Source organism: Crinia signifera, chromosome 9, assembly GCF_055691185.1.
Source record: "Crinia signifera chromosome 9, ASM5569118v1, whole genome shotgun sequence".
NCBI classification, from domain to species: Eukaryota; Metazoa; Chordata; class Amphibia; order Anura; family Myobatrachidae; genus Crinia; species Crinia signifera.
The window spans coordinates 13,229,255-13,245,048 of record NC_139225.1 but is presented as its reverse complement, the minus strand read 5'-3'; the positions used below and the strand labels follow the sequence as shown (position 1 = coordinate 13,245,048).

Sequence of the window (15,794 nt, the reverse complement as noted above, 5' to 3'; positions counted from 1 at the left end):
ATTTTGTAAAAAATTTGTTTCCCCCCCAAGCAGGAATACGTCCTTCGGCTCAATTCTGTTGCCGGGCAAAGTCCCCGTGTAACAAATTGCGATTTTGTGGGTGTAATGCCCAACCATTGCAATCTTTTTGTGGTGCATTCTTTATCTTCAAAACTAATAGAAACATTAAACGACACACTGTAAAAATAACCACATGTATAAAAAAAAAAAAAAAAAAAAAAAACCTAAATAAAAAACTTAAAACCTGTATTTATGGACTTCTCCATTGTTAAAAGCACAAATATATCCAACAAGGGAACCTTAAAACATAGAACTTGAAGTGGATACTTTTTGTTTTTTTTAGGATTTTCAAAAAAGAACAAAACAAGTCAAGTCAAGCTGCATAATTTCAGATCTATTGCCAAGTGTCACACATTTATGTTCTCCAAGTGAATATTCAGATTACATTAGGAAATAAATTATAGTGTATTATGTAATTTTAAATACACAAGGCAGGCTTTGTTTTGCACTGCAAGTCTGTACAGGTTAAGAATTTTGAGGGTCACAAAATATAAAAAAAGTTGCTTACAAATAATACACAAATATATACATTAAAGAGCGTTAAGCACTAATCAGAACTGGGGGGGGGGGGTGGGGGGTGAGCTCTCGTGTGCATATCAGACTTCTAGACAATAATCCTGTGGAAAGAGCTTTTGAATGTCTTAAGCCCCATAAACACTATACGAGTCCCCACCCACCCGACATCGGCAGGTGCATAACCACTTCTCGATGTCTGGGGGAAAATGGAGAGACGGTCACGCTATCGTTTTTGAGGATACCCTCATCTGAACATGAAGGTCGGGGGTTGTCAATGGCGCATGACAGCGTACACCGTTATCGATATGAAGTGTACACACTAGGCGACATTGTACGCAATATTGCTCACAAAGCCCAATATCGCCTCGTGTGTATGGGGCTTTAGACACCGGCAAGTATTACAACAATAAAAACCATTTCTAAATATAATAATATTTCAAGATTCTCTTTCCATGCTAGTTCAACTTGTACATTAGAATACGTTGCTCTTCGACGTTATAACGGTTGACCGCACGAAAGTACACACGCTTTGGGTCAATCACCGAAGGTCGACACAAGTTCGAAATGGGCTTAGGTTGACACAAGCATTCGGTTCACATGGGCTAGGTCAACATGTTTTTTTTTTTACTTTTTTTGTTTTTGAGCCGACATTCTGTATTTCATGCCCTACCATCCACTAGGACGTGGTGGGAGAACAAAATAGTGTGCCGAGCGTAGCGAGCCATGCAAGGGGATGCGGTGCACCGATACAGTGTCTGTGTCAACATTAGAAAAAAAAAAGAGTGAAAAATACCATGTTGACCGAATGCTTGTGTCGACTTAATGACATGTCGAGCTAAGCCCATATCGACCTTCCCAGGTTTTGACCTTGGCACATGCTGACCTTCAGTGGTCCACCATCACCCATACCCCTCTTCAACAATGAGGGTGAAGCACACTCCAGGTAAAATAGATTAAAAATAAAATAAACACTATAACAACTCTGTATTCCCAAAACAACAACAAAACTTTGGAGAGTTTGTAAATTTTTCCATTGCTGAAAATTCAAGTCTGAGAAGCAGGTCTCGTGAGGTCTGTTTTCTTATTACTACAGGTTCTGTACATTGTATGTGCTCAAAGTCTGTGCTGCTCCCACAAATCCACAGAAATAATAAGATCATCTCTTGGATTTCCACGAAGCCCTGGAGTACGGGGTGCTCCTTTTCTTCTCCGAGGCCTTGAAATAGGCGTAGGACGGTTGTCCGGGTAGTTCATCGCCTGGATTGTCTGCCATCATCTTCAGCTTCGCCTCAATCGCTTTAATCTTAGCGCTGACACTGCACAAAAATGTAAAAACAACCGAGTTCAGACAAAACAACCTGAATTTCACTGTATTTTAAAAGATTTACTTTAAGAAACGGTGTTATTTCTTTATCACCTGTGACTGCTGTATTAAGATCACCGAAGGCAAAATTATAAAGCGGCCTCTTACTTAAATCTGGGGCCCATACTAAATCTAGACTGCTACCAAACGTCTCAATCCAATTAGCCACGACTTAATTTACGATGCGGGCAAATACAGCTGTATGCTGCACTTACATTACCATTAGCCTCGCAAAATTTTTGCTAACAGCCCTACGGGGCGGTGCACAAAAATCTGCGAGTCATCAGGCCACTAGTTGCCACTGGCTTTTACACTGTTGCCCCATCGCAGTACATTCCATTGACCCCAGCAGAAATATGGAGGTGGCTTTTTGATTAACCGAATTACAACATTTTGCCCCAAAACCACCAATATAACCAATTTGGAAATACTTTTTTATTTACAAACATGTCAACCTGCCCCCCCTGTAATTTATAAAAAAATAAAATAAAATTAATAAAATGTGTTAAAAATACAAAAAGATAAATAAAAGGTATGAAGTCAGACAGGACGAAACGCGTTGGATGTTCCTAGCCTCCCACCTCACTTATAAGATAAGCACTTACTAATTACATATTTTTTGTACCTCTTATTGTTGTATTTTTTTTTTTAAATCTTGTTTTTTTATTATTTATAGATTTTTTTTCTGGTCTTATTGTATGAATCATTTTTTTTTATATTTATACATTTGAGCCCTTAATATATATTTTATATTGATAGAACCTTTATTACTGCTTCCTGGGCGGTATTGCACCTTTTTTTTTACTATTTTTGACAAAACAATTAGTCGCCGCAACTTTATTTAGGGTCTACAAAAGGTACGGTTGAGTTCTAATTCTGAACTTGCGTAACAAAAACCATTTCATTCAGACTCTACCGCCATGACCGCGGTCATAAAATCAGCAGACGGTTACAGCTAACATTTCGTCTCAGACAAGATAACTTAACTATATGAACTAGAGCACAAGAGCGGGCAGACAGATTGACAACATAATGTTCCCCTTTTCTTCCTTGATTGTCGGATATCTGACCTTTATTTTTCTAAAGCTAAAGTTCATAGTTAGTCCCCGGAGTACGTGAGCTTCCTGTTGAACCAACAGCGCACAAATCAGTGCTCAATCAATCAGTTTAACCTTCCCTGGCCCAGCCTGTAGCCTGGGGCTAGTAGACTGCGTTTGGCCTTCCATTTCCTGACCGCTTGGAAACACACAGGTTGTTTGATCAGCATCTTGCCCATCTATCCCAAATGACTGCATTTGGAGATTGACGGGATCAGCGAAGAGAGTGAAACTTTTGTTTGTTTAAAGACCACATGCTAATTAAGTAGGTTCTTGATCTGGGTACACAACATTTTGTAGGCTGGTAACTGTGATGAATGAACATGCAAACCGCAATGACCTTTAAATCAGGGAGTACTCTGCATTCGATGTCATGCTGCAGCTGAATACTCTACTAATATCGGAGAAGTATAGGACAATGGGGGAAATAAGATATTTATGATGTTTGATCGTGCAGTCGACATGAATCTGAAAGTCTACTTTATTTAATAGCAAAATATCTTATCAATAGATTACTGCAGTATTAGAAGCTCTTTCTATGAATTTACAACACCAGCTTTAGTACTGTCATTTCATGGAAGGGAAACATCCCAATATTTAATGAAATCTAATGTCCCGAATGATAATCTGCAAATAACAGGTTTGTTGCCTTTTTGGAGAAGAATATTGATCTAATTCAGGTTGGTTTGCGAAAGCAAACTCCTTCTTTAATGGACAGGCCCGTGTGTACCGCAGGTGGGGCAGAAGCAACATGTGCAGAGAGCGTTACATTTGGGTGGGGTGTGGTCAAACTGAACTCAAAATTGAAGTAAAAATAATGCAGTCAGTATTTACCCTGCACAGAAACAAAATAACTCCCCCAAATGTAACTCTCTCTGCACATGTTACATCTGCCCCACCTGCAGTGCACGTGGTATTGTTCATTAAAGAATGAGTTTGCTTTTGCAAACCAACCTGAATCACCCACTATATTAGGTCAGTCACACAACGCCTTTAAAAAGAATGCCTTTGAAGCTGCATGTGAAATGCATTGGTGCCTTCTGCTTGGTCTTCTGGGCTGAAGTGTGGGACCATGCTACCCTTCTGGTACACAAGGGTAAGGGGCAATAGAACTAACAGGCATTATCCTCATACTGGTTCTATAATTTATCATATCTGGGGTAAATAAAAGAACAAATGTCAAAAGGAAACCTATGTGGCTTACCAGCAAAGTCAAATTTGATACAGCTAAAAAAAAAAAGGAGGGCGTTCAAAGCATTTAAACAAGATGGGACACCCGAATCATTTGCTGCATATAAAGTATGTAATAAGCAATGTAAATACAATCAAGATGGCTCAATTAGAGACCGTAACAGAGAACATAAAATAGACGCAGATCGAAAATCTAATCCCAAATCATTCTAGTTATATAAACGGAAAACGGTTAAGAAAGGAAAATATTGGCCCACTACAAAATAAGCAGGGTACCCTGGTAATAGAAGGAAAAGAGAAAGCGTGATTATTCAATTCATTTTTTTGCTTAGATATTTACAAGGAAAGAATCTTCAGAGTATCTCCCACGGATTAAATGAACAGAGTTCTGTAATAGCACTACCAAGGGACTGGCATATAGCTAACGAAGTACCAATATAGAAGTAAGGTAGCAAAACTAACCCTGAAAATTATAGACCGGTCAGCCTTACATCCATTGTGGGGAAAATATTAAAAGGAATAATAAGAGATAGTATCCAAAATTCTTAGAAAAGGAGAAGGCGATAAGTAAGGCTCAGCATTGGTTCGTCAAAAATAGATCATGTCAGACTAATTTAATTAGCTTCTATGAGGAAGTCAGTAGGCGGCTGGACATTTGACACGGTGCCTCATAAAAGGTTATTAATAAAACTAAGTAATTTAGGGTTAGGAGATAATATTTGTAATTGGATTAAAAACTGGTTTCACAATCAGGGACAGAGAGTGGTGGTAAATGGCATACATTTCAACTGGGGTAAGGTCCAAAGTGGAGTCTCACAAGGTTCAATATTGGGACCCACCTTGTTTCATATATTCATTAATGATATAGGAAGTGACATAGTGAGTAAAATTGCAATATTTGCGGACGACACGAAATTGAGGAAATTAACTCAGGGGAGGATGTGGATACACCCACAAAGTGACTTAATTAAACTGGAAAGGTGGGTGGAAAGGTGGAAAATGCAGTTTAATGTTGATAAATTTTAAGTAATTCACATGGGAACAAAAATGAACAAGCTACTTATAGGCTAAGTGGGAATTCTGCTGTAGAGAAGGACTTTGGGGTCATCATAGAGGAAAATTGGGTAATAGTGCACACTGCTCAAGTGCAGCAGAAAAACCAACACTGCCGGACACTGGCATGCATTAAAACTGGAATAGATTCAAGGGATGCCAATGTGACAGTGCCTCTTTACATAGTATTGGTGAAACCACACTTGGAATACTGTGTTCAGTTCTGGGCACCGCACCTTAAAAAGGAAATAAATGAATTGGAACAGGTACAGAGAAGGGCAACTAACCCGGGAAGACAAGCAGGGACATTCCCGGGTTGGGACCCTTTCACACCAGAAAAGTCCCTGCATTTTCTGGTGTGTGAAGGGGGCAGGACGGAGGCCGGCAGGTGGTGGGGAAGAGGTGGGCAGTCGGCGGGATGGCGTCGGCAGGAGGTGGTGAGAACACTCACCCCGGTTGCTTGTCCTCTGTGCAGGCTGGGGATCCACACAGGCGGCGGCGCAAATGACGGGACAGGAGGCGGATGAAGATGACGCAGCCCTCACTGCCGCCGGAGAGCTGCGTCATCATCATCCAGCGCCTGTCCCGTCATTTGCGCCCGCCGCCTGCGTGGATTCCCGGCCGGACAGGACACTGAGGACCGTCAACCCGGTAAACCCGGGAACAACCCTGCTACCTAGCAGGGTTGGAATGCTGGCAAATTAGACCAGTAATTTGTCCCGGGAACCTTTCACAGCAGCGCTAGTACCGGGTTGTTCCCGGACTCAACCCGGCAATTTAGGCTGGTGTGAAAGGGGTATTAGCTAGTAAACGGTCTCAAATCACTAGAATACACAGATAGGCTAATCAGGCTGAATATGGTTTCACTGGAGAAACGGAGGTTGAGAGGTGATATGATTAGTATGTCCAAATACAGGATTCGGGATCATATGGAACTGGGAGATGATTGTCACTAACAGGCCTGTACTTAGGACACGCGGGCATGTACTGAGGCTCGAGGAAAATAAATTCTTCACCATTAGAGCAGTAAAATTCTGGAACTCATTGCCGATGGCGGTGGTTACAGAAACTACTGTTAATTAATTAAAATCAAAACTGGATACATTTTTGGCCACTCAGGGAATCCTATAGATATGACTTACTCCAGTCAGTAGTTACAAGTCAGATAGTTTGAACTTGATGGACTAACGTCTTTTTTCAACCTTAATTACTATGTTACTATATTATGCTAGTTTACTCATTTGAGCTGCTTTTAGCTTGAAAGCCGCCCAGTGTGTATGGGGCAGTGATGAGCGCTGATACGCGCTCCTGCCCCCCAAAGGAAAGTCTGGGGGGGCGGCATATTCAATTGGACCTGAAAAAAATAAATTAAAAAAGGGGTGGGGTTTATCGTAACTTTTTGACCGATTTTTAGCTTCAGTCCATTTAATAAATTTTTTTTCTCTTGAAATTTTTTTTAATTTTCAGTGAAAACACATAGGATCCAGGATAAGGTACCGGACATATACAATATGCAAAAACTTATATATCAGGGAACTTATCCTGGATCCAATGTGTTTTCACTGAAAATGGAACATTTTTCCAGAGGAAAAAAAATGGTTGACAAGACAATGGTTGACATGTCAACGTAAGTTTTTTACAATTAAAAAATAAATATTTTTTTTATTTACAACTGGGAGCGGAAAAGTGTGCGAAGGGAGGCACTAAGCATGGCGAGTGAAGCAAGCCATACAAGGGTACGCGCTAAACTAATCGGAGGTCCATGTTGAGCGGTGTCAACAAATGAAAAATGAATGTCGCCCTTTTGTATGTCAATGTTTTGTCTGTGTCTACATTTTGTCTGTGTCGATCTATTGACTGTCTATCTAAATGTAGATCTTTCAATCCACACCCTTGGACCCTGGAAGCCTTTGTGCAACACACAAACACACACACACACAATGCACCCATTATAAATATCCCAGTGATGAGCACTACGAAATAACCAGTTGCCAAGCGCCCAATGACCATACAACCTACTGGTTCTATGAGATACAGTGCCCAATAACCATAGAGACTACTGGCTCTCTGAGGTACATTGCCCAATGACCATAGAGACTACTGGTCCTCTGAGGTACATTGCCCAATGACCATAGAGACTACTGGTTCTCTGAGGTAAACAGAAGATCTAATGGACGACTTTGAGCAGCTGTGTAGGCAAGTAGATTACTTTATGATAACACAACTGAGTGATTGTAAATGTATTAGGTCTTCAAACATAAATATTCAAATCCACATTTAACTGACCTTAGTGTGGATTGTGTTGGTTCTGTGCTTGACGATGGTTCCAGACTTATTGGTAATACTTTTTCACTTTTATAATTATCATATCTCTGAAAGAAAAACAAAAAAAAAATGGATCTTAAATCAACCTTGCTTATATACTGTACATCACCACATATATTAGGGAAACGATGAGGATCTGAACTTCAACATGCACAGTAATACAGCATGTAACAGGTCAGAGGGCCAGATGTATTCATCCTGGTGAAGTGATAAAGTGGACGGTAAGAACGCACCGGCCAGTCAGCTCCTGTCATTTTTCAAACCCAGACAGTTTCTGTACTGGCTGATACGTTCTCACCTTCCACTTTATCACTTCATCAGGATTAATACTTCTGCCCCATAGTTCCTTAGGGCTAAAATATATAAGCTTTCAAAGAAATTCTGTGGCCCTAGTCATGGGGTTGGAATCTCACCAGTGAATCCTGTGGTAAATTCAGTTGATTGGACATGATTTTGGAATGCGGACATGGTTGTTGTTAGGTGGACACAATCGACATACAATGGTCAACCACCAAAGGTCGACAGTCCTTGTGTCTACACAGACAAAAGGTCGACATGACTAAGGTCGGCTGAGTCAATGGGTCGACACTTGCATTAGGTTGACATTGGGAAGGTCCACAGTCAAAAGTTTGACATGGGGTTCTTCACATTGTTTTTGAGCCGACAGGTGGTATTTTATGCCCTACCATCCACTAGGGCGTGGAGGGAGAATAGGGGACGCTGTGCATCAATACGGTGTCCATGTCGACATTCCCGACACAAACCGTGAAATCCCAATGTCGACCTAATGCACACATCAGCCTTTTGGCCCTGTTGACCTTATGCATGTCAACATTTTGTCTGTGTGGCCTGTCGACCTTCAGTGGTCAACCCAATGACCGGTACCCTTGGAAAGGCACACACCTGTCTACATAAAGTCCCACACTTCACAGGGCACATCAGAGCACAAACCAAGCATGAAGTCAAAGGAACTGTCCGTAGACCTCCAAAGACATTATTGTCTCAGGGCACAAATCTGGTGAAGGGTACAGCAAAACATCAGCTGAGGAGAACCTTCCAGAAGGACTACCATCTCTGCAGCAATCCACCAATCAGGCCTGTGTGGTAGAGTGGCCTGACGGAAGCCACTCCTTAGTAAAAGCACATGGCAGCCCACCTGGAGTTTGCCAAAATGAACCTAAAGGAATCTTAGACCATGAGAAACAAGGATTGAACTCTTTGGCATGAATGCCAGGCGTCACATTTGGAGGAAACCAGGCCACCCTCATTACCAGGCCAATACCATCCCTACAGTTTATCCTGGTGGTGGCAGCATCATACTGTGTGGATGTTTTTCAGCGGCAGGAACTGGGAGACTACTCAGGATAGAGGGAAAGATGATGCACAGAGACATCCTGGACGAAAACTAGAGATTGGGGCAGCGGTTCTTTTTTCAGCAGGACAATGACCCTAAAGGCCCCCATACACTAGGGCGACTTGTCCTAAGGACAAGTCAGCTCCGATTTCCCCTGAGCTTTCCCGGCAGCTCCCTGGGGGACCTTGGTAAGATTTGGCACTTGATGTGCCATTTTTTACATGTGATAAATCGGATGCGATTTATTACATGTAAAAACCCGGGGAGCTGCAGGAGAGCTAGCGGTCCGTGGGAGCGGGGACCGGTCCGAGGGGGGGAGTGGCAGGAGCAGGCTGGGAGTGGGGACCGGACCGGGGAGCGGCACGAGATGTAGCGGCAGGCAGGGAGCGGGGACCGCGGCGCAGTGCAGACTCAGAGCAGAGAGACCGGGGGCGCGGCGGGAGAATAGAAAGAAATCCTATTCAAAAGACTGGGCGGCTGCTGATTGGCTGAGTTCCCAGCCAATCAGCGGCCGCGCAGTGTTTTGAATAGGATTTCTTTCTATTCTCCCGCCGCGCCCCCGGTCTCCACTCCGCATCTGCGGTCCCTGCTCCCTGCCTGCCTCTACATCTCGTGCCGCTCCCCTGGACCGGTCCCCACTCCCAGCCTGCTCCTGCCACTCCCCCAGACGGCTGCACATGATTTATCTTATGTGCAGACCGTCCGACATCCGGATCTGATCCGATGCGCACGGGACCGCGCATCGGATCATATCAGATGTCATACCCTACACAATTTGGCCAATTTCACCCGATTACTCGGCCCAATCCTCCAGAATCGGGGACAAATCGCGTTGCCATTATGGGGTAGCGTATGTACAATTTTGAATGGAAAAATTAATTTAATTTTGGAATAAGGCTGGAACATAAAAAAAAAAAAGTGTAAAAAGCGCTGTGAATACTTTCCAGATGCACTGTACTATCTTTAAGTCAGTACCACTATTTATTGATCACATGCACGGATATATAGTGTTTAAAAACCAGTGCAGTTCCTCTTCCCTGCCTGGGGTGTCGCTGTTTGCTGTGGTGTTTCTAGCACAGGTCTGGTTTGCATATCAGTGCTGATATACAGACCACACTGTGCTAGAACCTCTACAGCAGACAGCGACACCCCAGGCAGGGAAGAGGAACTGCATGGGTTTTCAAATATAGCGGGTGCTAGAATGAACACTAGATATATATTGCTCAGTGTTAGAATACAAATATTATATGAATGTGGCACTGACTGACAGTAAAGGAGAAAGCAGAGGAAGATAGTCTTCTTTATCAAATGTCAATATTTTTGCCATTTTCTTTTTGTTGGGGCGATTAATAAACTCCCTTTGTTTTTTAGATAACATTTTGTAATGAAGTTGTAATACAATCATTGGTTAGTTAATGTATTATGCGGTACTCTTTACCTAGTACGGCGCCCGTCGCGGGCATCGCGGGTACATTTATGTGTGGCCGCAACGCGACCGACGCGATGCCCGCGATTTCCCATTGAAACCAATGTTAAACATGGAAATCGTGTCGGTCGCGTCGCGGCCGGCCATAAATGTACCCGCGATGCCCGCGACGCGATGCTCCCGATTTCCCATAGGAATCAATGTTAAAAGGCGCGATGGACCCGATTTTACTGTTAAATGCCTCAATCCACCCGATTTGGCCATAGGAATCAATGTTAAATGGGCCACAGAGCCCATTAACCCTTAAATGTCCCCCCAAATTTTTAACGCCACCCCACGATCCACGCCAACCCGAAGCGTGGCGAGCGCAGCGAGCCCGCGAGGGGCGGCGGTACGCGTCCTCCGACCTTTTCATGCCCTACTATCCACTACGGCGTGGTGTGAGAATATAATAGTGTGGCGAGCGCAGCGAGCCACCGTGCCCGAAGCGTGGCGAGCGCAGCGAGGGGACGCGGATACCTTCACAGGTATGCGCGTCCCCTCGCGGGCTTCACAGGTGTCCGTGGCGACGCGGACACCTGTGAAGCCCGCGAGGGGACGCGTCTACCTGTGAAGGTATCCGCGTCCCCTCGCCACGCTTCGGGCTCGGTGGCTCGCTGCGCTCGCCACACTATTATATTCTCACACCACGCCGTAGTGGATAGTAGGGCATGAAAAGGTCGGAGGACGCGTACCGCCGCCCCTCGCGGGCTCGCTGCGCTCGCCACGCTTCGGGTTGGCGTTGATCGTGGGTTGGCGTTAAAAATTTGGGGGGACATTTAAGGGTTAATTTGGCCTATTTGGCCCCAAATCGGGTCCATTGAGGCATTTAACACTAAAATCGCGGTCAATCTGCCGTTTTAACATTGTTCCCTATGGGAAAATCGCTGTGATCGCGGTCATCGCGGCCATCCCGATTTACCCGCGATGCCCGCGATGACCGCGATTTTTACCCCCGACGCCCGCGATTTCAATCGTGGGCGCCGTTCTAGGTAAAGAGTACCTATTATGCAACTTCATAATCCTATATTATAATAAGTCCTGTAAAAGTGCTGTATTCCTTGTCTTTAGCAACCATCTAGTAAAATCTCTGCTTATCTTTACACACCGGCTGTAATAATCAGACTAACTCAGGCATGTCCAAACTATGGCCCCCTCCAGCTGTTGTGAAACTACAAATCCCATCATGCCTTGCCACAGTTTTACTATTAGGGAATGCTAAAACTATGGCAAAGCATGATGGGACTTGTAGTTTCAGAACAGCTGGAGGGCCATAGTTACTTTGGACATGTCTGGACTAACTAAACAAACTACATTGCAGGCTGTATCCCTTTGGGTGGCAGTAATGTATGGCACAATGGGCCCGTTTGGGACAATCTCGATGACACTATTGTACATCATTATACAATTCCAAAATAAATCTTAGCTTCAGATGATGTAGCGCTGTTACCTTAATTTGTGCATGTGCCCACCTAACCACCAATTTCTTGGATAGGGCGAGCTTTCCATTGAGGCACTGAATTGCATTTTCTGCTTCCTATTTTGAAACAAAATAAAAAAGTTACTTTTACAGATTACAGCAGTGATTTTCAACCTTTTTACCTTGCGGCACACTAAACAAGATTTTAAAATTGCCAAGGCACAGTATGAGATACCCACAGGGCAAAGCACATTGGCCCCACAGGGAAAAAAACAAACCTATTGGCCCCCCATATAAAAAAAAAAAAAAAAAAAAAGGAAGATCACACTGGTCCCCACAGGAAACAAAACTAAAATACATTGGCCCTTTACATGAAAAGAAGAGACCAATAAATAACAGTTGAACTGGTGGTGGCTGTAAACTGGTGTGGGCATCTCTAGATCTGGGGGCGCACCTGAGAACAGCTCAAGGCAAACTAGTGTGCTAAGGCGCAGTGGTTGAAAAACATTGAATTACAGGGGATATGGTCGTATTGTCGACCACACTTAGGTCGGCAGTCGTTGGGTCGACACCGTTGGGTCGACAGGTGGCAAGGTCCACATGAGTTTAGGTCGACATAGCGTTAGGTCGACAGGTCGGACGGTCAACGTGTTTTTTTTCCTGTTTTTTTGACCCGACATGTGCCGACAGGCGGTTTTTCATGCCCTACCATCCACTAGGGCGTGGTGGGAGAATAAAATAGTGTGCCGAGCGCAGCGAGGCACCGTGCCCAAAGCATAGCGAGCGATGCGATTGACTTCCAACTGTGTCCATGTCGACCGTGTCGACATTCGGGTAAAAAAAAAACATGCCGACCTTCCGACGAACCCATGTCAACCTTACGCTATGTCGACCTAAACCCATGTCGACATTGTCCCCTGTCGACCTAGGCACCTGTCGACCCAACGGTGTCGATCTAATGACTGTCAACGATTAAACGATCCACACTTGGATTACAGACATGCAAGGATAAAAAATAAAGACATTTTTCTGCAAACATATCCAAATTCTTTAAAAATGCTCATTGTAAGGCAGGCCATACATCTAACTAGATTCCGTTCTACTAATTCCATTCCAATGATCTGGGGTTTGTCAGCTGTTAACCCTACGTTAACAATTCCTAACTTGAAAATGTTGATCTTTTCTCGGTCAGAATCAGCAAATCGAGGATTCTCTAAAAAAATTTTGATTGTGCCGATGACTCAACCCAGTCAACGACAAAATGGAGGGATTGCCACAAATGTATACGCCTTATAAATCTCTTGGATGTATAGCTGTGGATATGTTCTGTGCTGTACATTGTATAGTCAAAAGAATGGTAGGGATACTCACCCCCTTGGTCTCAAAATTCACGAAGCAATATCCCCGAGGCTGCCCTTCTAGGGGACCAGATTTGTGAAATAGGAAATCAAACTGCTTGACCTTCCCAAATTTCTGTAGTAGATTTAACAGATGATACCTGGAAAAATGAATGGATTCAGAAATTATTAGTATTACTACTAAAAATATACAATTATTTAAAATAAAGTCAGCTTTATTGGCCAGGTATACTAGGAATTAGGGGGTTTATTCTAGTTCATTCTTTCTGACAAAATCCTTCTTAGATGGCCAAAACCATGTACATGCAGGGGGGCAGATGTAACATGTGCAGAGAGAATTAGATTTGGGTGAGTTATTTTGTTTCTGTGCAGGGAAAATACTGACTGCATGATTTTACACTGCAATATAGATCTCACTTTGAAGAAAAACCCCCACCCAAATCTAATTCTCTCTGCACATGTTACATCTGCCCCACCTGCAGTGCACATGGTTTTGTCCATCTAAGAAGGATTTTGTCAGAAAGAATGGACTAGAATAACCCCCTAGATTTGGATTGCGGTGTAACAGCCAGGGTGGGAACACATAAACAGTGACAGTACAGATGTATACCACACATACAGATATGCACTAGATGTATCCTGATGGGGGGCACAGACATGGGGAACATATTTACTGATCTGTACAGCAGCCAGGCAGCCATTCAGCGGCGCCACTTGGTGATTGAAACAGCCAGATAGGCAACAAGTAAAAACCGTACAGATATGGAACACTACAGGGGAGACCAGGGGTACATAGTTTGGCTGGGTGGCACAGATCCTAGGCAGCCTTCAGCAGCACCGTCTTGACTTCGCTACTTTCAGGGCAGCAGTGAAAGAGCACAAATATGCCACCTCCCCTTCAGCACACCACAGCCAGTATGGATGGATCAAGAGGCTGCTGTGGAGCCTGGGCCAACGTGTCAGGGGCCCTGGCAGGAGCTGCGGCCGGAGGGGGAGCCAGCATGGGGGGGGGGGGGGGGGGGGAGCATTTGGAGAGAGGCCAAAGAGTTTCCCCCGGCTGTGACATTACCCTGTTGGCTGTTTGGGCCCGCTGCTGGTTGCCAAAATACGGGGGACCCCTACTCATTTTCTCCCCTGTATTTTGAGAACCAGGCCTTGAGCCTGTTGCTGGTTTTAGAAAACCTGGGGATCCCCCTATGTTTTTTGTCCCCAGAATTTCTAGAACTTGGACCGGTTTCTTTGAGCCCAGGGTTTGTTATGGCACAGGAGGGGGGACCGCACGCCATTCCCCCCCCAAAATTTTCAGTTTAATAATTTTTTTGGACAGAACCATGCACAGGTCTCATTGATCTGTGCATGGTTCTGTCAAATTCGGCACGTTGAACTTGGTCTATTTGCGTTGCGATTTTTGGTAACGTTTTCCAAAAATCACATCCTATTAAATTTGTGAGTTGTTTACTTTATAATGGGATGGGAATTGAAGTGTGAGAAAAAAAAACGAGAGGTCAAGATGTTCAATTTTAGCGGCAAAAGTTGTGATCCCCCCCCCCCCACAATTCGTATCCCTAATAAATGTGCGATTCTTGGAAAATGTGAGAATTCGACTGTTCTTTTTTTTACTAAAAATCGCAAGAGCCGAAATATCTCATCCTATTAAATGTCACCCTATATTTCCTATATATAAAGGTAAACATTACAGGTCATTACGACGACTAAAAAATGTTTTCTTGGCAATTTTCACACCTATTTTGACAAATTCACTTGGCACTCAAAGGGTTAATTGTATGATGGTGGAATGCACTGTCTAAAAGAAAAGAGCAAACTTTGGGGTTTATTCTAGTTCATTCTTTCTGACAAAATCCTTCTTAGATGGACAAAACCATGTGCACTGCAGGGGGGCAGATGTAACATGTGCAGAGAGAATTAGATTTGGGTGAGTTATTTTGTTTCTGTGCAGGGAAAATACTGACTGCATGATTTTACACTTCAATATAGATCTCACTTTGAAGAAAAACCCCACCCAAATCTAATTCTCTCTGCACAAGTTACATCTGCCCCACCTGCAGTGCACATGGTTTTGTCCATCTAAGAAGGATTTTGTCAGAAAGAATGGACTAGAATAACCCCCATTATTTCTTCTCCTAGGCTGGCATTAAAGACAAATTCAATAGATCTACTTGAGTTGATATAGCTTTGCCTAGGATATTCCAAAGCAGGGTATATAGTGCACTCTGCTTATGAAAATAATCACTCACTCAGTAATCTTAGGATCCAAATTGCCGATCCATAACCGGTGTCCGTCCTGCATGGACCCCTCGGACAGGATAGACGCATTCTCTAGTGGCAAGGTTTTGAATTCTTCCTCCATCGATTGGTCTTAAAAACAGTGCTGGAAACAAATTCAGTCACGTTATGAGGATCTAAATGTTTAAAACAATCAGAGAGCACATTTGGCTGCACATAGGAATACATATGTATTTATTCAATTAATGAGGAAGGTAACCTCGAAAAACAAGATAAGTTCTAAAAAAAAAAAAAAAAAAAATTGTTCACCACGCTTATCTTTATACACACACACACACACACACACAC

General features: G+C 43.5%; 1 protein-coding gene across 3 annotated transcripts in view; it reads right to left on the bottom strand.

Moving 5' to 3' along the window:
- Positions 1-373: 373 nt before the first annotated feature.
- Positions 374-15,794, bottom strand: part of RBM18 (RNA binding motif protein 18) — a 22,025-nt gene continuing 6,604 nt past the window's right edge. For all 3 annotated transcript variants that reach the window (XM_083161048.1, XM_083161050.1, XM_083161049.1), the window contains exons 2-6: positions 15,458-15,591; positions 13,216-13,342; positions 11,875-11,961; positions 7,567-7,652; positions 374-1,892 (exon numbers count right to left, since the gene is read on the bottom strand). In XM_083161048.1, the coding sequence (XP_083017174.1) occupies positions 1,733-1,892; positions 7,567-7,652; positions 11,875-11,961; positions 13,216-13,342; positions 15,458-15,570 (573 nt within the window). In that variant the 5' untranslated portion in view covers positions 15,571-15,591 and the 3' untranslated portion in view covers positions 374-1,732. The remainder of the gene's footprint in view (positions 1,893-7,566; positions 7,653-11,874; positions 11,962-13,215; positions 13,343-15,457; positions 15,592-15,794) is intronic.